Genomic DNA, 23,659 nt, shown 5'->3' on the forward strand with positions numbered 1-23,659 from the left:
ATACCTTTTATTTATTTTTATTTCGTTACAATCATTCCTGTACAATGTAAGTGCTCAAAGTATTATAATTGGCTTCGATCCGATTGATCGGGTCATATTGTGACATAAGGATGTGATAATCACAAGCATTGCTTGTCATTATTGCAAATTGGGGTTAACACAATTGCAGTGTCTATTCAATAGTCACGAATAACAGGTTTAGTTTAATATTTCATTCAAATTAACTTCAAACATCCTGCTCTTCTGAATGTGCAAGGGAAGCGGTTTGTTCATCAGGGCTATGGTGGCTTTGCGGTCGGTTTTCCGTGACGGGCAGAAGGCAGTTAGCCGCGTTGGTACGTAGTGGGCTTCTAGCAACTTGAGTGGCATCGCTATGGACATGCAGCTATGTGCTGGAAGGAAATGTGGTACAACTTATGGTAAGTAAGGGAGACCTACTTTTCCGGAGCGTTCCAGCTTAGTCCTCAGGGGTAGCGGCGCATCTGTAGCCGACCTCGGGTAGGAATATCTAATCATATCTGGGGTTGATTACAGATGTCCATGGCAGTAGCCACGTACACCAGGTGAACTGCATGCTCGTCTACTACTATATTATAAAAAAAAGTCTCTATATGAGTCATATTATTGATATGTAAATAAAATGTGATCCGTAAGTGAGTCACCTTTACCTGTACATAAGTCACATGTAGCCATGCGTAAGTCGGCACAAAGTCATTTATCCGGATACCAGAATTTATCAGTCCTCTGCTGGATGTAAGTTATGACAAGGTTTGGTGTTGTCCTATAACCTTGTTTTGCTAATATGGTCTACCTGGCTACAGTAAATCTTATAATTTACAAGGATCAAACTTTTCCACCACTTTTTTTGACTTTTTATATAATAAAGGAGTAGCAGACTAGCATACAGTCCTCCTGATGGTAAGTGGCTACTGCCGGCCATGGACATCTGTAATCAACCCCAGAGAAGATTAATTTCCTATCTGAGGTCGACCACAGATGTGCCGCGACCCCTGACGACTAAGCTGAAATGCTTCGGTAAAGTATGTCTCCCTTACCACACCCTTCAAACCAGAATATTTTTGCCTAATAACAAAAATAGGCGTGGCGGTGGTGCCACCGGAGTCTAACCACAAAGGGTTCTACCACCTTCATAAACTTTAGTCATGAACATGAAAAGTTCAATTTATTAGGTAATTGGCTACTTGACACTTTTTGGGAAAGTGTTGTAATGAATTAGTATACGTATTATATATGCCTTTCATTGATCACTTTTTCTAAAAAAGGGCTATTTATTAATAAAAAACAAAGTTTCTTTACGGTGAACGGAACGTCGCGTTAAATCAGGCGGTCAAGTGTCATTTTGTGGCGAAACGTCATTATACTGTAAACAAACAACGCTCGGATGAAAATAGGGAGTTATTTAGCTTTTATAACTAAAATTGAAATAAATGACAAGTTATAAGACGTGTGCAGTGACGATGTGTACAAGTACGATCGCTAAATATCCTAACAAATTTGCTTATACACGTTCCTAAACCGAAATCTCATAAACGTTAAAAGAACTTGCAGACAGAGGATTCGAACATATAATAGAAGTATTAATGAGAAAAAAGAATAAGGAGTGATTCCTCTACTCTAAATCATCAAACCCGGATGTAATCAGAACAAAACAGCAAGTTAAAGTATTCATATATTATAAAGATGTCTACAATAAGAATAGAGTTAGAATAGTATTAGTTAAGAATAGAATAAATGAATTAAAAGACGTCTACGAGAATTCTCTATTTTAAGGCCTCATTCTGTAATTAATAAGAAACAAACTAGTTATTATTACTTATGCACGGATTAACAGGACTGTATAATTAAAAATACATGATTTGCTAATTTTAATCTTTTATTAACCGACTGCTTTGTTTGTTAGGTTTATATGGGTCTATTATTGAGTACACACCATAAAACTTTTGTATATATAATGATAAATATATACAAAAGTTTGTTATGTTACATTTACAATATTTACTACAGATAACCTCTAACAACTAGATATATAATTTTTATCATTGTCATTTTGAGAAATCTGTAGTGCAATAACAGCAACTGTATGGTCTTTTTCCTTCCTTCATCTTGTTACTCAAGTAAAGAACTACTATTTCCCATTTCCTTTACTTTATGTACTACAGAGTGCTGACCACCTTTGAAACTTTTGGTTCCTCACTTTCTATGACTCCACATTAAATCATGTTTGCTGCATCCTTGGGAGGCAGGACAGTCATCACATTTAATAATACTTTGTTTTTCATATACAGTCATGGACACTGAGCATGACTTTTGATGTACCTTGTATTCAGGACAACTTTTACTTTTCATGAAATACAAACTTGCCTGCCTCTTAAACTGCACATACCCTATAGCGTCGTTACTATACGAGTGTCGCGAAGATCTGAAAATATAAATATAACCAATAAATAACCTTAGAGCAGTTCACATAAGAATATAAGTATAGTTTAAAAAGCTTGATAATCACTTAAAGACAACCTTTCTTCTATCGGAAATCGGTTAAGAAATGTTTTAACTGTCCGAAATGATTAAATGTAAATATAAAGAATATTTTACTTACGTTGTTTATTTGTGATTTCCATAGGTTATTTCACGGAAGTTTTTGTATTCATTTTTATTTATTGCATTGTATATCTTCTTTAAGCAGATTCACGCTATCAGCTTTAATATACTGTGGATTCATTTCGGTTCACAACATAAATTCAACCAACTCTAACAGCAAACGATATCATTTTTATTTGTCTTGTTTATTATGCATGTGGTGACGTCACCTGACATTTAAGGCAGCACTGTCGCCGTTTTGGGATTTAAAATCCACAGATAAAAAATCGAAAATTTCTTTTAAAAAATTAAAATACTAGAACGTATTAAAAATTAAACTAAATACTGCATAATTTATGTTTGCTGATAAGCTATCATATTGGATATATTTCATATTTTATTGTTATAACTGTCAAGTACCCAATTATCTCAATTTATACCTGGCAGTCGTTTCCGTAAGTGAACATTCGCGATGATGTAAATGCCACTCTTCCCCAGGACGTTGGAAACTGTTCTCGCTGACAACTCCCTGGTTTCATGCGTTTCCAATGTTGGTGCATCGGTACCGATTCCTACTACGTGGCTCAGGTTCGACGCTATCCAATCGGCTAGTTCGTAGCTTATACCTGGATAAACATAACCTATGTTTTGGCATTTGAAATAATCGCCTGTACCATTATAAGATAAGTCTTCAGAGTTCTCCACTCTTGGCTGTAATTATATCTAGCAACTTTAAGAAACCTTTTTAAATATTACTTTTTTGTGGTTTTACTTTAGATACTACGGCCTTATAACAAACAAGAGTGTTCTAGCTGTGGTTTCACGGTGTGACAATTATATTTCAACGTGGACTATGTTAGGACGCATCTGTGGACGACGTCACAAGGCTAACATTTACTGTTGATTACAGATGTCATGGGTGGCAGTGGCTATTTTCAGTCAATTATACTGAATGTTTGCTATTTTTATTTTATAAAATATAGCCTCTAATTAATTACTATGTAGTGAGTCAATGAGTCTACTTGAAATGCAGTTTATCTCACCAGGAATCCTGCAAACACATTGCCGTTTAGTGCTGGTCTGTTTCCATCCAAACTTGAAGAGGAGTAAGGTCGACTCTTTGGGGTCTCGCTTCAGTATCGACCACTGCCGAGCCACATCCAGGCTCAGGGATAAATCAGGATCCAGCTTAGCCAAGTAGCTGACGTCGATTATTTCTACTGTTGAAAAATCGTATTTATTAGCGAAGACAAATGTTTGGTTCTTCTTATGTAGGTGATAAAGTTGAAATGAATAGTTTTGTGATTCATATATAAGTTACTTTAGTGTCTGTACTTGTGTTAGGTATCCTGTTTGATGATTGGTAAAAGCCAAGGTTTCTTTCCTTAGACAAAATCAGTACTTCAAATAGATCAGGACAGTAACCGTAAGTAGACCCATTTCTTCAAAATATGTGGGTCATGTTCATGTATCTTACCCAAATAGTTTCATTTTTTGTGTAACTTATACGAAAAGATAATAACTGTAGTTACTACAGACTGTACTTTATCTATTTTGATGGCCGTGTCTATCTTGACTTAGAAAACTTAGACTATCAGTTACTTAAATTTTAAATAAAACGCTCTTATAATTTTTTTCAAACGCCTCATATTCAACAAAAATCATTTCAAAAGTTATATATTTCTAGATATTATATAAATCTTAAAGTATATTAAGTAATTATCAAAATAATAAATTACAGACATAGCTAGTTCACACGTAATTAAACTTACATCTAGTTAAGAGGTACTCCGTTGGAATCACAGCTGGTTTCACGGAACCCTCGTAGCTAGTGTGCCCCATATGAATTGCGGTGCCAAGCCCGGGTATGCCGCAATTAACGCAGATTTTCCTGACAGGATATAATAAGTAAAAAGTTAAGTAAATGAACTATCGACGTGGAGGAGTCGAAGTTATTTCTGTAATAAAAAATAGTACCATTTGCCTAAATTGTAGTTAATTCTGAGAAATCAGAGGTGGGATCTGGGACCTGAACCTCCGATGCCTTGATCGAAAGGTAGAGACCACTATGCTATCACAGCTTAGTACTATCGCAGTCGCTATAAATTGATTAAGAAGATGCTTGCTTTAATTTACTCACCATCTTTTCTCCATAGCTCCATAGAAATCAGACAAACCTTCCCAAGTGGTCGGATACGTAAGATCGATTATATCTATCATGGAACTTTCTTGATCTTTAGAATTTTTCTGATTACTTTTACCGACAACTACTACAAATATAATAATAATACTCGTCCTAAACATTTTAGTATAGACCAACTGATCGTATAAAATCTAAGCTAATACTGTCAATAGAATAGTAGCTATTGTTTGAGTGCATCGGTTTGTTTAGATGTTTATGAAAATATCTCATTCAGATTCAAAATAATGAGTCAGTTAATGAGCTCATTTTTTTTAGGAGATTGTAGCATATAGCGTATACCCTGGCTGACTGTAAGTGGTCTCTATCGTCCAGGGAAACGGGTAAGCAATTCAAAAAAGAATTGGAGTTCCATGTAAGAAGGAGATAAGTGCTATCCCTGAGATAAAGCTTGTTATTAATAATCTATCCAATGTTTTACACACCAAAGATTCCTAGACAATTCCTGCCTACTACAAATTGTCATATTTATCATATTTTGGAAATGTGAGTATAAATAAGACAAATAGGCTTTATTTAAAGTTTATTGTTGTAATCAATATTTTTGCTTAGAAACTAGAAATATTTACAGCGCTTATAACTTTGAATTGTGATACAGACATGCAGACAACTAATTCAATGCAAAACAGAATGGTGAATCAAAAACTTTGCTCATTTTGGGTCGTATTCCGATTTTATTAGACTCATCCACAATAAATTCAAGTTGTGGCCAATATCGCAAAATGACCCAAAATAAAAGCGGATTGAAGATATGCGATCTTAAGCCAATTTTGCTCATGCACAAAATTACTAAGATTCCATCAACAAAAACCTAAGCCGAAAATTAAATTAAATACAATACGGGTTATACACTAATCGGTTATAATATTGCACTAGTAGTAGTAATTAGGTACAAATTGCTTAAATTAGTCGTTGGTTTTGATTACGAATAACAAAAACGCTAAAGCTAGTACAGTCCTGACGGCATGTCCGTTACTTTATGGACCCCGAAGTTGCTCGTTGATCCTGCTGGGGATAATGTTCTTTTGAGATCGCTGTAGCTGTGTGTTCCGGTCATTACGAGACTCGTCATGCTAGCGGGCGCGTCCCTTAACATGTGGGTGCCAGAGTAGAACCCTGAGTTACTCCCGCGTTTCATGATGAATGTATTGTTGAAACTCGACGGGCCGTCGAAAGACCCAGTGCCTAGCTTCGAAAGTAATTTTGGCATGGAATCGTTTTTAGAGTCGTCTTTGCCCTTATGACTGTTTGTTCTGAAGTCGTAACCTTGATTTAATCTTCCATGAGATCGTGTCACGGGAACGACGGGAGATTCCTTGCCTGCGTCGCTGCTATTCCGCGAACACGATCTTTGTCTTCGCTCGTAAGACCATTTTTTTGGTTCCTCCGTTACGACAATGTCCACCATTGAGTTCAGTCCTTCATCAATCCTGTCCAAGCTCTTAGTTAACTTCTTTGATTCTATTAAGTTTACTATCTCGTCAACGCGGTTACATTTTGAATTTGATCGTTGCAAGGACGTAGTACTAACGAGCGACGCTTGATTTTCTGAATAGAACATACTATCAATATATTCGCGTTGACGCGAACCCTTCTCAGACGTTTGGAAAGATTCACTGCGTTTGATTGAAGTCTTTCTAGATTCTCCTTTAGATTGAGTTCTCGAAAGTTTCACTTTATTTTCTGATCCATCACGATCTGTACCAGTATTAAAGACCGCTCGACATTCATTAAAGTCGAAGGTTTTATTCGCTTGATTTGGGCATCGAGATGCGCTGAGCAAAGAATCTGATCCTTCATCACTTGAGTAATAGTTATCCTCGAATAAATCAGCTGGCTTACTATACATCAGTCCTTTCTCTGCAGGTGGGATAAATAAATGTACGAGACTCTTTGCTTTTCTTGGCGGGTGTGGGAGAATTTTACTGGGAACAATTTCAGCCTCTTCTTCGTCTTCATTATCATCGGTAAAGTCATTGGTGATTTGAATACTGTGTCGGGTGCTTGTAATGGAATCTTCCTTTTCAATATTTCTATGTAGAGCCTTCAAGGAAACGTTTATTTCTGAGCTATCGTTGCATCTTGACTCGTCGTATGATATTCTGTCTTTCACGTACTGTTCGGATTCGGCATGGTTCACAATATTTCTAAGTTCTTGAATAACTTCGTCTATCGTAGTTTCGTCTTCATCATCAGACGGTTTTTTCAGTTCTATCTTTTTGGTGCTCTCCAATTTCTTGTGCAGTGGTCGCTTGTTTCGCATTAGGTCGTACGTTTCATTTTTGATATTGAATACTTCGTATACCATTGATTCTCGCTGTGGATCGCCTTCAGGACTCAGGGATCTTTCTGAAGAACTAATGCCTTCATCTTCGGGTGGTGATGACTCATCTGGAAATGACAAAGGAATGGATGGTAACAACATTTTGATGGGTTGAATATAACTATCGAATGACTATGCAAGCCTGCCGAAAATGAGAACTCTGTAAGATGTTAGTGTCTTTGAATACTAAATTGGAACTAGGTAGTTAAGTTATAGCTGGGTATCAAATTCACGAATTTTTTAAATTATTTTCAGTGTGATTTGCTCAATGAAAATAAAGCAATTCTATTGGTGGATTTGGGATCCATAGCTTAACTACCTTACAGACGTTTAGTGCAGAGGCATCTACTTGTTAGTTTACATCTAAGGTTAGTAGAAACATATACTTATACAGTATTGTAAACATTAAACAGTTATTAACTTACCTCTACTTTTGTGAACTGAGTTTTTTTTCTTAATCACAAATGTCTTCTTACGAGTGGAGTTGCTGTGTTCCGATCTTAGAGTAGACACTTCCTCTTGTAGCTCGCAACATTTCTCCTTCAAACATTTTTCTAAAGATAGCAAGATCCCTTTTTCTTCTTGAAGTATCTGAAATGGTAAAAAAGGTAACATTATAGTTTATATGTACGTAAAACGGTAAAACAAATTAGACTGAAATGTTATTACTATTAAACTTTAGTAAGTAACGATAAGTTTATTCTATAATTTTTGTCTACGTTCGGTCGCAGTATCGAAAAAGGGCGTTATTGCGATTGTATTAACGCTGTTTGGCGTATTTTGTGTTCAGTTCTTGTATCAAGTGTTCAGTTATTGCATTAAATCGGTGATCTCCGCTAAAAGTTTTGTGCCTGCTGGGGTCCTAATTTATGTAATGTGCATGAAGACAACTCCATCAAGAGGAAATTTACCAACTGTTGTTATTTGGTTCTATTAACTTTATCATGTTTACCACGGTAAACATGATACATACATGATGATGAACATAAGATATGTCGTTGAATTCGTCTAAATTGTGAGACTGACTTAAGCTATACTTTTAAACAGGCTGGATTTAGGAATCATTCTCAGGTAAACTTTATGGTATAACTTCTACTGTGCATACGAGTATAGTTATCGCCAAACTGCTAGTCCGCTCTGAAGTTGTTGTGCAGTAGGTGTAGTCATACAATTTGCTATTGAGACGCGATTTGTTTCTATATTCAGAGCGGACTAGCAGTTTTACGCGGACTATACATAAACATTTTTGAGCTTACCTTGACTCGTTTCTCAAGAAGTTCAAGTTTGTGCCTGAGATCGTCCTTCTCTTTCTGCGCCTCGTGCGCCTTCTCGCTCAGCGTGTCGATGTCAATGAGTTGTCTCTCGTAGTTCTCTATTTCTCTTCCGACACTTTCGTTCGAATTTGTAAGTTTGGATACTATCTGTAAAAAATATATCATAAATTCGATTTATTGAAATTGAATACGACGAACAGAGGGTTTTTCTTGGAGGCCGTTGGTCTAAGCATGATCATGGCCCATGGGGGTTAAGGGCGCTATGTTAAGGGGATCTAAAAGTAAGAGTAAAGCCGAGGAATAAAATGTAAAAAATAAAAAAATCACTAGAAAAGTCCTCAAATTTCGATCTTTGGTATGCATTCGGATGGACTGAGTATTAATAACGTAAAACAGTTAAGCCCTCTCCACATTCTCGCGAGAACGAGAAAAGCACGAGAAACGAGAATGTGGAGTCTATACGAATCGGGTTTTTCTCCCGTTCTCGCGAGAATGTGGAGGGGGCTTTAGGATCATTTTTCGCTTTTGTGTATTAACCGACTTTTTATTATTAGACTATTGATTTTTTATATTTTTTTAAATGATTGGTCGAATTTCGATTGCCAACAAACGTACATACCTTTTTCAAAGTGACTATATCGAAGCCAGCTTGCTCCAGCTCGGCCTGGATGTACAGCTTGCGCTGCGGCGCGGGCGCACTGCCCAGCAGCGCGTTGATGAAGGCCAGCCCGGCCGCCTGCAGCTCGCCGCTGCCGCCGCCGCTCTGCAGCATGCCCACCAGGAACCTGAAGCGGACCGGCTCCCCGTACCGCAGCCTGAGCGTCGACAGCGCCTCTGACACCATGTTGTGACCGTTTGCGGGCGGGTAACAGGCTTTTGTTAACAGCTGGAAAAAATGTGGACAAGTTTAGTTGTAAGATTTTTTATTCACTGGAATATTGTAAAAGGGGTCTATTAGAACCATTGATATAGTAGCGAACATTTTCAAAGTCGATTAGAACAATTGGTTTCTGCTGCGAACAATATTAGATTAATTAGTAAGAGTTCTAATGAACTGTGCTTAATCGAGGTGAATGCATTCTACGAGTACAATATAATTTTTTTTTAACAACAATTTAAATGAAAGCTAGGTTTAAACTATTACTTTGATTATTACGTTTCATTTTAATTAAATGAAGATTTCTGATACTTTTTCCACAAGGCAATACCAAAACAGATATTTTCAATTAAATAGTTAGGAACTAAGTAAAACAACACTAAAAATGTCTTACTAGGTCTTTCATATATCACTTCTCATTTTACACTGAGTCTGCTTTCCCAAAGTAGACACTATCCTCTTGTGTGTGTTACTGTTTATGTTAACAACAGATAAATACTTTAAAACCGATTCCCTTCGAACAAAGCCATGTTTTGTAACAAAAAATCCCTGTAAAGCTGTACCTGTAAAGCCAGAACCCTGGACTTGTTGACAGTGGACATGATGCAGACGGTCAGCGCGTATACACCATTGGAGCCGGCCACCAGCCGCCTGATACACTCAGAGTACCGGCTGCAACAACTCCAAAGGCATTGTCTGGGAACAAACAAGGGTCAAAGACAAGATTTTAAAAGGAGAATTTTGAGTTGCAAGAGTTTAGGGCCATCTATATTGACGACACCATCTATCCATTTTTTTATTAAAATATTTTTTTTTTATTAATAGTATTTTTCTTAATATTGATATAATAAACGTGCACACGTTTCATCTAAGGGTACTTGAGTGGCTACTGCCTTTCATGGACTTCTGTAATCAACCCCATATAAGATAAATCTTCCACCTGATATCAGCCACAGATGCGTTGCTATCCCTGTCGCTATGAACACTTGGAACGCCTCGGATAATCATGTTTCCATTACCAGACCAACCCCTCAAACTGGAACACAGAAGAGCTTAACATTGCTGTTATAGGCTAGAAGTAGGGCCTGGGTAGCGGTGCCTCTGGTATCAAATCACAAACGATTTCACCTTCAAACACCTCCAAACTATTTTTTTTTGGAATTTCCGTAAAAAGGACTTACGAATATGGGCGATTGATGATTTGGAGTAGCTGCACGTAAGGTATTTTATAATCTTTTAATGTGATAAATATGTAGGTACTTACAAACAAGCCAATTCGTCCAGTAACGGTCTCCGCCTCACAGCTGGTGGTCCTCGAGCGCCCTCTCCAGCTTGACTGAGCTGCACATTGCGCAGGAGTTCCAGTAGAAGAGTAACGCCATCTAGCGGCTCAGACGCGAACTCTTGTACAAAGCTGGAAGTCAATGATTGTGTCACATTAGTCACATTTTATATTGAACGGAAATAGTAAGTTATACAACTTGCGGTGAAGGAAAATTATCGCAGTGTACATCCGTAATCAATTCCTTATAGGATTAAAGTGCTACATGAGATCTGCTCCTGAAAACTCGCTTCGAGCGCCTCGTATAAACCCTAAATATAAACACTTTCTACACTCACAATCCCACACTAGGATACCCTGTGTCGTGGGTGCCATGGACACACACATTGACAAATACACAAACACCCAGACACAGAAACAGAAATCTAAATTCATAATTTATATATCTGTCGGGCCGGGAATCGAAACCGGGACCTTTTGCGCGTCAGACCGGAATGGTGACCGCTCCGTCACCCGGGTCGTCATAAACGACAACCAGGACACGACCAAGATAACAAACACAGCAGCACATAACATAGCTGTTACTATTAACACCAATGTTAAGCGCTGCTGTTTTGAATTCAATGTTGTGTTGTTTCAACGTAGACTACGTTCAAGACTAGCAACGCATATGTAACCGACCCACATAGGATTCTAATCCTATCTGGGGTTGATCATCGATCCACAGGCGGCCACTTACTATCAAACGGACTGCATGCTCGTTTGGTACTTTAATATACAAAAAAGCGCCGGCGCCACTGCATGCCGTAAAATGAGTAAATAAACCGCCCATTAGGCTATCTGTCCAATGCGAGCTATAATAATACTTGCCATATAATTTGGAGACATAAAGATAAATTACTGTCACAATTTACGCCAAGGTACGCGGCGCTCGCTAGAATTGTCCTAGCAATTTCAGGAACAAAAACTTTTTCTGTTTGGTCAGAATTATAAGTTGTAGCGGTGGTAACATAATTTGCAATTTGCAAAATGCGAATTGTTTTTGTTGTTATCGCTATATTTATGTTATAGTAAGTAATGCTGATAAAAACATAATCGTAACCTATAGTTTAATAAAAACCCACCAACATAGGTTTTTTTAAATTTTAATAATGCTATTAAAAATATATTTTACAACAAGTATTTAACCTGATTTGCAGAATTTAGGTTAAATTATGTGATGTATTTTTAATTACTTGTATATTTTAAGTTAAACACATTTTAAACCACCAGAATAATTCCAAACCACCACAAATCATTGCTACAAACAGTCCACCTGCGTAGACTACTACGAGGGTCCTTACTAAAATTAAATCCATTTAAGTTGGATTTTATTGTACAGATTTTATTCCTACTACTCTTTTTCATATGATAGTTAAAATACGTTATTTTGTACTTACTTATGTACAAATTTCAGTACTAAAATACCGCTGTTTCCTATAACTTGGACCATACAAGCTGCACCACGAAACGATTCCGTGCTGACCGCATCGCATAGTCAAGTGGCTTGTAGTGTGGCCAGAACCCATTTACATAAAACCGGGATTAGCGGTAGCGGGCAACGGGACGTGACCAAATAACGTTGTATTAGTATCAGAATATAGGTAGTGTAATCATAAGAAAATAGAAGAAATACTAGCGGCATTATAGAAAGGAGCTTTGTGAGAAATATATTTGAATTTTGGAATTTTAGTTTTACAATGCAGACTTTTACACATGTAATTACTTTACATGTGTACGTACGTAAGAAAATGATTTTTTAGTTAGTTAGGCGTAGTTAAAAAGCAGGCTTACGGTATGTGCCAATATTTAAATTGCAATTAACTGTTTCAATTTCTCCATCATAACAATAGGTAAATTATAATTAATATCCTATGTTAGCGCTTGTGCTTGTTTAGGAAAAATACTGATTTTCATAACGTTTTAAAAGAAATATAACTACAAAAATATTGTTTTTTCTTTCGAATATATTGTGAAGTCTACGGATTAGATAATATAGTAGTTGGTTTACTTATCGCGGCAAAGAATTTCATGTCGGACTTATCCTGCTTAATATCAGGAGATTTATCTCAGGACTGTCAACACATGGCAACACTACACGTAATGGAAGAAGCTCAGTCCACATAATTTGCTATTTCTTCGACATTAATACCTTTTTGCAGTGTCGCATTCCACTGTCATTATTGTTCTTAATTTCGCGTTGAGTTGAAGTTATGTTGCGGTCTTTGTGACGCATTGTTTTCTTACATTACAAGTTAAATGTTGCGTGCAAAAAATCAATGTGTGAGCTAATCTTGCAAGGGGGAATAAAATTAATACTAGCCTAGTAGCCTTATGCTTGATCTCTTAGCTGATATTTTAATTAATTAGGCTTTTAATTTATAAGGGCCTATAAAATCGCTATTGTAGCCTTGTGCTTGGTCTCCATGCTCAATTCTAACCAATATTAACATACCAAAGAATCTTAATTGTAAATGCAAAGCATTCAATAGATTGATTATTAGTATTTGCGAACTACATGCACTTGCTTATATAGGTACATGTACTTACTTCAAAAATGAAATATAATTTAGTCCTTAAGGGTACCAATGCATCTGTGGCCGACCCTAGGACTCTATCTTATCTGAGGTTAATTATAGGTGTCCATGGGTACCAGTTACCATCAGGTCGAATGCTACTCACTATTTTATTATAAAAACCGTCTTATAGACAACACCTTGTTAATGCAGTGGTCACCAAGTAAGCCAGTAAGACAGAAATAGCTGTTTCAATGTCATTTAACTCCTGGATTGAACCCTCAAACATAGGCAAAGCAAATCCACCGCGCCAAATGGGTTTTGATGGAAATTATTCACTAATCATAATTTGTTTTAGGAGCAATTTCAATAATAATTGCGTAATTTGAATAGCATTACCATTTTGATAAATCAGCGAGGTTTGCAGGCTATATAAATATCGGTCAGACATCTTCCCTTCCATTGGATAGACAACTGGTTAGATGACAACAAGGAATATTCACCATGATTCTACTACTGATAGCGGCAGTCTCCCTTCTACAGTGAGTACCCATTTTAACTAATTCTACACATTCCCAGAAATATTGGAAATATAAGATTGGTTTAAGACCCAAATAGAAATGAATTTGAAACTGACTTTTAGGATTCCGTATGTTCAAACGACAAAACGGAAACCCTTACATGATGAAGTTTCCCAAAAACACTAAATTTCTATAATTATTTTGACAAAAATACGTCATTTGTAAAAAAATAGTTTCCAAATGGAAAGGATTTCTGAAGAAAAAAGGCTTTATTTGTACAACAAACCCTATGCTGGCGCTTTCAGCGTCGAACCACGAATAGTTTTATCACCTTCATGACTTTCAAATTTTCAGTTGCGGTCCGAGTGAGTCGCTCAGTTGCGATGATTGCACCAGCGTTTGCAAGAATTTCACTGTATGTTGCGATTGGAAAACCAAAATTGAATTACCAACCAAAAAAAGAAAACTGGAACGAATCGAGCCTAATGCCATGCTAGACTCGCTGGATTCCCATAAGGTATTCCTTTACAAAAGTGATAACCATTTTACTCGTAGGTGGCGTAATAGAAACTCGTGGAGTGGTTGGGTGGTAGAGTGGTGGATTAGGCTTGAAACTAGGCCGAGTTTCAATCCCAATTTCAATGCCATGCACGCTGATCTTTTAAAATTATGTGCGTATTAAAAATTAATTACTACTCTTTTTATCGTTAATAAAAGCAGTGATAGCCTAGTGGTTAAGAAACGCGGCCTCTCGATCGAGGGGTCCGAGGTTCAAATCCCAGGCACGCACCTCTGATTTTCAAATTTATGTGCGTATTAGAAATTAATTATCGCTTGCTTAAACGGTGAAGGAAAACATCGTGAGGAAACCTGCATACCTGAGAGATATATAAAAAAAAAAACCTCAAAGGTATGTGAAGTCTACCAATACGCTCTTGGCCAGCGCGGTGGACTATGGCCTAATCCTTCTCATTCTGAGAGGATACCCGTGCCCAGCAGTGGGACACAGTAATGGGTTGATGATGATGATGATGATTATCGTTAAGGAGACCTATACGCCTGAGAGGTCTTTAAAGGTCCTCAAACGTGTGTGGGTGGTATATAGCCCTATGCTGGACATGGATCACTCCTCAGTCTGATCCATGTCCAGTTCTGGGACAATAATGGGTTGAGGACGATTCTTTTTTATACTGCAAGGGTTTTTAAGAGCGTGTAGCTAAGTATGTGTATTTAACAATAATAATTTCAATACATCTAAATTGTGGGAGTGACATAGGTTTTTATAATAATTACCTATGTCTATACATGTTTTTTACCTACATCACTTTTATTAATACAGTATTCATTTTCATCAAAATCGGCCTTGTTACTCCTTATAACATTTTCCGCAAATTTTTATTACACTTGATAAATTTATCCTATTATTATACGGAACCTTCTTTGCGACAGTCTTATTCGCTCATTTAGCCGATTTTTATATAGCTGTAAATTTTAAATAAATAATTAATTACATTTTTGTGTTTCAGATAACTCTACCGATTTCAAAGGCAAAATTACTAAAATTGAAATATTTCCCATACTTTTATGATACTGAAACAAATTTATAATATATTCCAAGCGTGGAGGATTGTCTTATATGCCTAAAATGTTATTACATAAGAAAATATTAAAATAATTGTTACGAAATTATTATAATAAATTTAAGTAGGTATGTCAAAAATAAATAATGTAACGTTATACTCGTATAAATGAAATTAAAAATATTATAATGATGTTAAACTATGTTACGAGTAATTAATTGGTGAATAAATAATGAGCAATTTCACGGCATTTCAATTATTATCAACTCAAATTTATTTTATTTTAAATTTATTGTCTAATATTACCTAATCTACTTTTACCTATACTATGTGTTTGGTAAAATAAAAATAAACGCAACTAGCAAACATTTCTCCGTGATGATCTACGTCGTTATTAATAATCAATCTGTTTAATATTTTGCTAACCAAAGATCGACATTTCGACTTCGACGAACATTGTCAAATACAGTCCGACAAACTTATTTGTGCGTGTGGCGTGTTTCGGAAAAAGCTTTATTGTGTTGTCTATGTTCCTTTGTTTGTCCATACATTTCTAATCAGTTCTGATACAGTCCGCTAGGGGCGCTGATTGGAAATGTATAGGCAAATAAGTAAACAAATACAGAAACAGTCATTTTTGTGAAAACGTAAAAACTCATACTAAGGATACAGTTGTCACCACTTATTTGGACTACAAGCTCATTTGCATCAATCTTATAAAAATACTAGCTGACCCGGCAAACGTTGTTTATATGGCACATAAATAAAACAATATTAAGGGTGAACAACCCTTATCACTTAGGGGTATGAAAAATAGATAGTAGCCGATTCTCAGACCTACTGAATATGCATATAAAATTTGGTGAAAATCGGTAAAGCCGATTAGGAGGAGGACAGTAACTAACATAGTGACACGTGAATTTTATATATAAGACCGGACTACATTGTGAATCTAAACCATTCTCAAGTCCCCTTGAACACACAACAAATTTCATTAAAATCAGTCCAGTCGTTTAGGAGGAGTTCAGTGACATACACACAAACATAAGAAATATACATATATAAAAATATACTTAGGGAATATTATAACGTTATTATATTAACCAAATTGGACCATGCAACGAAGCTAATGGTATTAGATTACATTATCGTCTGCCCTAAACCCTCCAGCTATCTCCTGGTTCTATTAAAGCACTAGCTTCCGTTAGATAAAGTGTTTTAGTAAAGCAACATTGTTTTCAAAAACTGTCAGGGTTGCCAGATTTGAATTATATTTTGCCCAATTTGATATATATTAACAATATTAGGCTAGTTGAACGTCCACCTATATACGAGTAATGGTGGTTCGGGGTTTAAATCCTCCCTCTATTTTTTTAAGTTATATAAGCCAAGTGATATAAAAGCTTTAACGGTAAGAGTAAACATCGCCCTGAGGTAGCCCTCAGGGCGATGTTTCGAGGCGTTTCGAGGCTTAGCAGCTGGAACGCCTTGGAAAAGTATCTCCCTTACCATACCTTTCAAATCAGAACACGCTTAACACCGCTGTTATGAGGCAGAAATAGGTGTGGCGGTTGTGCCGCCGGAGTCGAACCAAAAAGGGTTCTACCACCTTTAAAAATCACAAAAAAACACCTTTAAAAATATCCCAGACCCTGGCAATACTATCGGAATTTTGCAACGACGCCACAAACTGATTAGCTAATTACTAAGCTTAGGTTTATTACGTTTGAAATTATTATGATCTTAATAAGATTTAAGATCGTAAAATAAATAACAGACTCGGTTTAGTATCCACGGGTAATAAAGTTAAATATTTAATAGCAAAACGTATATGCATGGGAGATGAAAAGCTGCACAAACTTGAAACGAAAACTATAAAGTTACGTCATATATCAGTAAAGTAAAGTTAGAACTTTGCGGGCAAAATGTCCTAACTAAAATTGCTCCAAAACCGGGAAAGTGCTACAAAAGCGAATGATTATTTTTACCTACTCCGTAAGTGATACTATTAAGTACACCGTATGACACAGAAAATATTACAAAATTATACCATATGTGACACGACACGTAGAGTAGCGTAACATATTGTATCGGATCACATTCCAAAAAAATTGTTTTGGTAAAATTTGCAATATTTACTAGCTAACTCAATGGCGTGGATTTTATCTGTCAAACTCCCCAAAACCATATGGGAAACTGGGGACACTTGATCCCCCTTTTGTTTTTTGACCACTATTTGGTAAATATTGATCCGATTTTAGATATATTGGTACTGAAATACGTGAATTTCATTGGCTATACTAAGTATAAAAGCTAATGATATCGGTATATCAATTTTGTAACCAGCCCACGAAAACTTTGTATAGGGAATGATACCATGTGTCCCATATATATGTCTGACTTGATCCCCCCCCCCCTCTGGAACACTTGATCCTGCGGGAAATAAGTCTCCTATATTTTCATATGATACCAAAATGAAAAAAAATATGTTAAAATTGATTTATCATTGATTTATTTGCTTAGTAGATAAAGTAGAAACAACAACAACAACATATCCACTGTTTTGATAAATCACATATACGAGTAACTATGTTTTCAGCTAACATTACTTAATGTTCCTATTATCACAGAATCTTATGGTTGATATTTTTTTTTCTTGTACCTTCTATTGTTTTATATACTCTAGGCATATTGAACCCTGAAATTATTCAAAAATAAACATTAGCGGATGCTTGATGCGGGGGGATCATATCTCCCATAAGAAAGTGTACGAAGTGTACCCTAGCTATACTGTGGTTATAAAAAGATATTGTAAAAAAATCGACTACTATTAACACTATTCTATGCAACAGACGTTTAAAAACATAGATAATGAATAGTTTAAAAGTTACTTACCCAAAATAAGTTTACTAACCAATTATTTAATGAAAATGAAAACTTACGAAAAATATTTTCCTGCGACACGAAACACACAATCATCCGCCATCTGCTTAAATATCAAATTGGACAAGAGTACCAAGTTTAGAAAGTTATAACGTATCATAGACAACCAATGTTGCCACACTAAAATCATATTGTGTTCACAGAAGCTCTGTAAATCCAGTGTACCAAGTCTCCCGTAAGGATCAAGTGTCCCCAGTTTCCCCTAACTGTAGAAATGTAATCAATGATGTTATAGAAATATCGATATAATATAGATGTATCGGTTTGTTCTTACCTCGGAAACGAAAGACGGAGATCAGCCCTCAGTTTGGTCAGCAACTCGCTCGGTGTTCCGAACTGACGGAGGCTCATTTCCTCGCCGACGCCCAAGCAAGGGTTTCTGATGAAACAATATAATTAAAATAATTGATAAAGTATCTTACACTATTTAAAAAAGATCTTATTTACTACAACCACCCCATAGATACAGGCGTAGGGGAAAATATTAAGTCTTTGTAAACACCCCTATTTCTGGTAAATATCATTGTTGTTGCTGATGTTGTTGTCGTTTTTGACATTGTTGTGTTGTTAACGTATCGCTAACTTTGAAGAGAAGCTTATTTTGTCTTTTAAGGAACATGTCCAGTGTCATAGGGCTCTGCAAATATTTCAAAGGAATCGTAGGTTCACAGCAAAAATGATCTTGTCCCACCTTTGAGAAATTAACATAAAAACAGGCCCGATTTCAATAAGTCGACCTTTGAGCGTTCGTTTCTAAACTATAACAATACCTTGTTATATCATCATAGATTCACGATTGTCATTCAGATCCGTGGACCTATGACCCAAATTGTACAGCCATATCGTAATGTAACAGTATTCATATTGACAGTGATGTGCCGTGGGCCTGTTACAGCATAACAATAAACGCCTTGATGCGTTAATTTTGTCACGTTGCACGTTGACGTCATTTTATTGTCATGTCGGTCCTGTATAATGGGAATCAACGTGTCTTCACCACATGCATATTGGTTTGGTGCATGGCTTTTATTTTTTATTGAATATTCTATTGTTGAAGAATTAAGGATGATTAGAATTATGCTAGACGTCATCTTTAATAGCACTGTATTGGGCGACAGTCTAATGAAATATTTATTAATTTCTTCTTCTTCTCTTTTTTATTTTCTATTCCTATAATATCCTGCAGTCCTCTACTAAATATTTTGTCGCACTTCCGCACGAACGTTTCTTTGTATCCGACTAAGAAACGTTATGATTTTCCACCATATATAAATAAATATATGTCTCATTCTTTGGCATGTCCTGCAGCCAAAACGACTTGACGGATTTTTCAAACCAGAACAAAGCAGCGGTTGCCAATGTTCCAAGGCAGAAATGGATGTGCCGATGATACCTTCGTAGTCGTACTACGAGGAGTTCTACAACATTTAGAATTGGCAACAGTGACCACTTTACATCAGCGATGGTCGTTTGGTACTTCTTCTTACCAACAATATAATAAACTTTTGTTTCAATTAGGTCCTTACCTAAAGTCCTTACTACCCTGGCTGGGGAGTGTCCTGGACTTGTTGGGGTCCTGTCCGGGGTCCAGGTCGTACAGGTTCCCGGCGCCTGTCTTCTTGCCCCATTTCTTCAGCGATGTGGCGTAGTCCTCCGGGTTGTAGATCGGGGGGCGTTGTTTATCCTGGGAATGGGAAATTTGAATTAGAATCTTTGGGCATTTGAAAACAATTGCATACTTCTACGAGTATTTTTATTACTGACGTCAAATTAGGAGGTTATGTAATTAATATTTGATTTCTATTCTATTTGTCAATCTAACTTTGAACATTTCGTCTAATATTCCCAGCATTTACATTTCTAGATAATATTATATATCGTTAAATTCCAACTGCGATTTATTACCATAAGATTTGGCTTACGCAGGTGATTTTTTACAAGGTTTTTTACAATCCATTTCAGCACTCTACTCATAATCTAAAATCCACATAAATGAAGTCGCGAACAGAAGGTGATACAGATAGAAATATATACCTAATTATAGTTCCTAGAATTTATGCTAAAACATCTACTATTTCACTACTTTAGACTAAGATGGCACGCGACCATACGTCAAAGATTCAACAATGGCGATAAGCTGACAGCTGCGAAAGCCTAACTGGAATGTAGGTAATGCTAATAAAAATACTTATTAACAAAAACAAGCTATTCTACGAGATCTGAGAAAACTAATAAATATTTAATCGATGTATTTCAAACGACCTGAGATAATTATTAAATCCTATTGAAAAAGTTTTTTTAAACAAAATAATAATTTGTATGCTTTATTGCGGTAAAATTTCCTTAAAAATCTATTTTATATTAAAATTGTATGCTATTTTATATTATTTTTATTTATTTATGTATTTAATGTAACACTAACACCAACTTAAGGTACGTACAAAAGGGTAAACTTAATGCCAGATTACATTATCTACCAGGCAATCATGGGTGAATGCAAAAAAATTGCCACACGTTATGTATATACGCTATACACTAAATAACATTACAATAGTAATTTTAAAAGTTCTAGAAATATTCAATATACTAAGATTCATAATAAGTCTTAGCGGTACTATCTACAGCGCCATCTATGACAAAAGATTTACTTAGCAAAGTGTTTACTACTTCTTACTTTGTGAGCAATTTTAATTCTTAAATAACCGGCTATAAATTACGAAATGGACATCATAACTAAAAGAAAGCAAGTGTAGAGTGGGCATAGTTTTAATTTTAAGGTTAATGAACGGAGCAGGGAATCAAACTCAGCGGAGCAGCAACAGTAGCTAATGTGGAGACTAAGTAATTGAGGGTTAAGGCATAAGCGAGACGCGATAAGCTTTGTTATATTTTTAGGGTAATGTACTCAAAGGGTAAAACCGGAACTCTATTACTAAGCCTCCGCTGTCTGACCGTCTGTTACAGTGATCCAGTGTAACAGACGGACCGTATCTATCTCTGGAACCGTAATAGACACTTGAAATTTTCACAGAATATGTAGGTATAATGGTGGCCGTTATAACAATCTACTATACAACTCCTACTATACAAGAAACTGCTATTTTTAGCTTTGTATTTGAATTTTAATAGATAGACAGTTAAAAAATATCAATGCATTCACTTCTATGACTGCTATAATAATAAATACTAAAAATAAAAAAACAAATGAAAATTTTGTGTTGCGGAACCGGAAATTAATATTGATGTAGTAATCGAGCATGCAGTCCATCTGATGTTAAGTGGCTACCTCCGTCCATGAACATCTGTAATCGATGCAAGATAACATGAGAATCAACTTGAGGTCGGCTACATAGGTAGCCCCTAAGGACTATGTTGAAACACCTCGGATAGGAATGTCTTGCTTACTGCACCTCTAAACCGAAACAAAAACGTGTGACATTGTTATTATTAGGCAAAAATAATTGCACGCTTGTTTGCTACTTCTATATTATAAAAAATGACGTAATAATCTTACATTAAAATGTTCGACTTTTCGAAATTAATGATGTGCCGAGTCGGCTATTTTTGGTATTAGAGTACCATAGCACTCATATAAAAAAGAATCGAGTCAGTACTCGAGTCCACAGTATTCACAATGTACTCGAGTTAGCATGAAGTACTCGAGTACTTTGTAAAACATAGAACCTCGAAGATCAAAAAAAAAGCAACAAAAAAGGCAGTCACTAAACAAAATTAAACACTGTTACTTGCACAATTCCTGCTGCATTCACTCGTTTGCCTATATAAGGTACATAAGACTGAAGTCACTATACGAATACCGTCAGTATTCCAGTATCACTGGTACTCGAATACTACTTATTAGTATCTACTCGAATATGCGAGTTTATGTAAGTACTCGAGTACTCACTCGAGTCGACCTGACTCGACACATCTCTATTCGAAATCAGCGGAAGTAGAAACACAACTAATAAGAAATCACCGTCGCTTATGACTTACACCACGTCCTAAGTACAATTTAATATTTGATGTAACTGTAGTAAAACATCATCCATTGTGTTACATTTCGTCGTAGATTTTATCAAATAAATAGTTTGTATGAGAACGACTGTTTTGGCCGCCTCGTCACTTTAAAAATTATAGTTGCACACTTGCAAATTAGTTTTGAGATTAGTATTATGCAAAAGAGAAAGGCTATTGTTGCTGTCTGATTGCAACTTCATCCGTTTTAATTGCATTCAAATATGTATGATCTATATTATTATGAGAAACCGTGTATTATGTTTGTGGGTGAGAATGGGCGAAGTACACTCCATAATGATTGTATCTGGCGATTTTATTATAAAAGATTATATATTAAGTAAATGGGAGTAAACTTGTAGATGGTAAGTGTGATATTAAAGGAGGTAGAACTCCTCTTTCGACTCCGGAAATATATCCACCACATCTACTTCTGTCTTGTAACAACTGTGTTGAGCACTGTTCTGATTTGAAGGGTGTGGTAACTTAGGGGTAGCGACGCATCTGAGGCCGAGGCTCAGGCAGGAATGTTAGACAATGTGTCTTGATTACATATAAGAATTTAATATTATGTGGGGTTGGTTACAGATGTCCATGGGCGCCAGTCACTTACCATCAGGTAACCGCTTGTTTGCTACTCCTGTGTTATAAATAAAAACAGTAATTTTCTAATACATGTCATACAGCCAGTTCGCACGAACCGAACTCATTAGCGTTACTTAATACCGTAATTCTCACGCATTAATTATCCATATCTCTGTCACTAAACCGTCGATTAGTATGAAGATTAATTCTTTCTGTTGTTATATAAATTATTGTAATACTTCAGAATTAACATGTTTTTAAATATACTTACAATCTTAATTAATTAGTATTGTCTACCAAAGATCTACATTTATAATTGTTTTCACACTAGATAAATTGTCAAATTTCGATCTTCGGTAACAATTGGATAGATTGATTATTAATAACGGGCGTTAATCTGTGTAGAAGTACTTCTTATTCCCCTGTCGATATCGTAGACGACTTTGACGACTAAGATATTGATGTACTCGTAATAAAGCATGGGCATAAGCAAACAGCGAACAACGAATATAACAACGAAGCTGAACTATTTAAGCGGAATTATATAATTTTTTAATTGACAAGTGTTATTACTCACTAAATGACTTTTTAAATGACAAATCTATATAATATCCAATATTAATTATTTTTCCATTATAATTTAATTCCAATGACTAATAATAATTATTATATTTCTATTGTTGTAATTAATATTTTTTTAATGATTTGCTACTTATATCTTATTGCACAATTATTGTATGCCCACCTGTGGCGGGAATATGTAGGACTCAAATATGTTTGTACCATGCACCATGTACCCATGTTCCACAATAAATTTGATTTGATTTGATTTGATTGGATTTGATTTGATTTGATTTGAATATTTTCAAACCGCCCATACCCTTATGGCACCCGAAAAGGTATT

The 23,659-nt window shown here is 35.9% G+C and overlaps 2 protein-coding genes and 1 long non-coding RNA gene across 6 annotated transcripts in view; 1 reads left to right on the plus strand and 2 right to left on the minus strand.

Annotated features, from left to right (window-relative positions):
• Window positions 1-10: 10 nt before the first annotated feature.
• Window positions 11-4,943, minus strand: LOC140744544 (uncharacterized). Its single transcript, XM_073076174.1, has 5 exons — window positions 4,739-4,943; window positions 4,371-4,489; window positions 3,642-3,818; window positions 3,039-3,224; window positions 11-392 (listed from the first exon to the last, which is right to left on the minus strand). Exons 1-5 carry the CDS (start codon window positions 4,900-4,902, stop codon window positions 199-201), a joined length of 840 nt encoding a protein of 279 aa, XP_072932275.1. The 5' UTR covers window positions 4,903-4,943; the 3' UTR covers window positions 11-198.
• A 365-nt stretch (window positions 4,944-5,308) lies between these two features.
• mwh (multiple wing hairs) overlaps window positions 5,309-23,659 on the minus strand; it is a 159,186-nt gene continuing 140,835 nt past the window's right edge. For all 3 annotated transcript variants that reach the window (XM_073076176.1, XM_073076177.1, XM_073076178.1), the window contains 8 exons: window positions 19,680-19,837; window positions 18,428-18,532; window positions 10,537-10,686; window positions 9,836-9,968; window positions 9,015-9,281; window positions 8,378-8,542; window positions 7,547-7,712; window positions 5,309-7,189 (listed from right to left, as the gene is read on the minus strand). In XM_073076176.1, the coding sequence (XP_072932277.1) occupies window positions 5,745-7,189; window positions 7,547-7,712; window positions 8,378-8,542; window positions 9,015-9,281; window positions 9,836-9,968; window positions 10,537-10,686; window positions 18,428-18,532; window positions 19,680-19,837 (2,589 nt within the window). In that variant the 3' untranslated portion in view covers window positions 5,309-5,744. The remainder of the gene's footprint in view (window positions 7,190-7,546; window positions 7,713-8,377; window positions 8,543-9,014; window positions 9,282-9,835; window positions 9,969-10,536; window positions 10,687-18,427; window positions 18,533-19,679; window positions 19,838-23,659) is intronic.
• Window positions 12,981-15,453, plus strand: LOC140744547 (uncharacterized). 2 transcript variants are annotated; one of them, XR_012102557.1, is made up of 4 exons: window positions 12,981-13,129; window positions 13,468-13,651; window positions 13,985-14,147; window positions 15,157-15,453. It is a non-coding gene; the product is annotated as an uncharacterized LOC140744547 (long non-coding RNA). The 2 variants fall into 2 exon arrangements; XR_012102558.1 differs by having other exon boundaries at window positions 12,990-13,129; window positions 13,537-13,651.

The sequence above is a fragment of the Epargyreus clarus genome, unplaced genomic scaffold, assembly GCF_041222505.1.
Source record: "Epargyreus clarus isolate Ecla_fem2 unplaced genomic scaffold, WU_Ecla_fem_2.2 ptg000008l, whole genome shotgun sequence".
Lineage (NCBI taxonomy): Eukaryota > Metazoa > Arthropoda > Insecta > Lepidoptera > Hesperiidae > Epargyreus > Epargyreus clarus.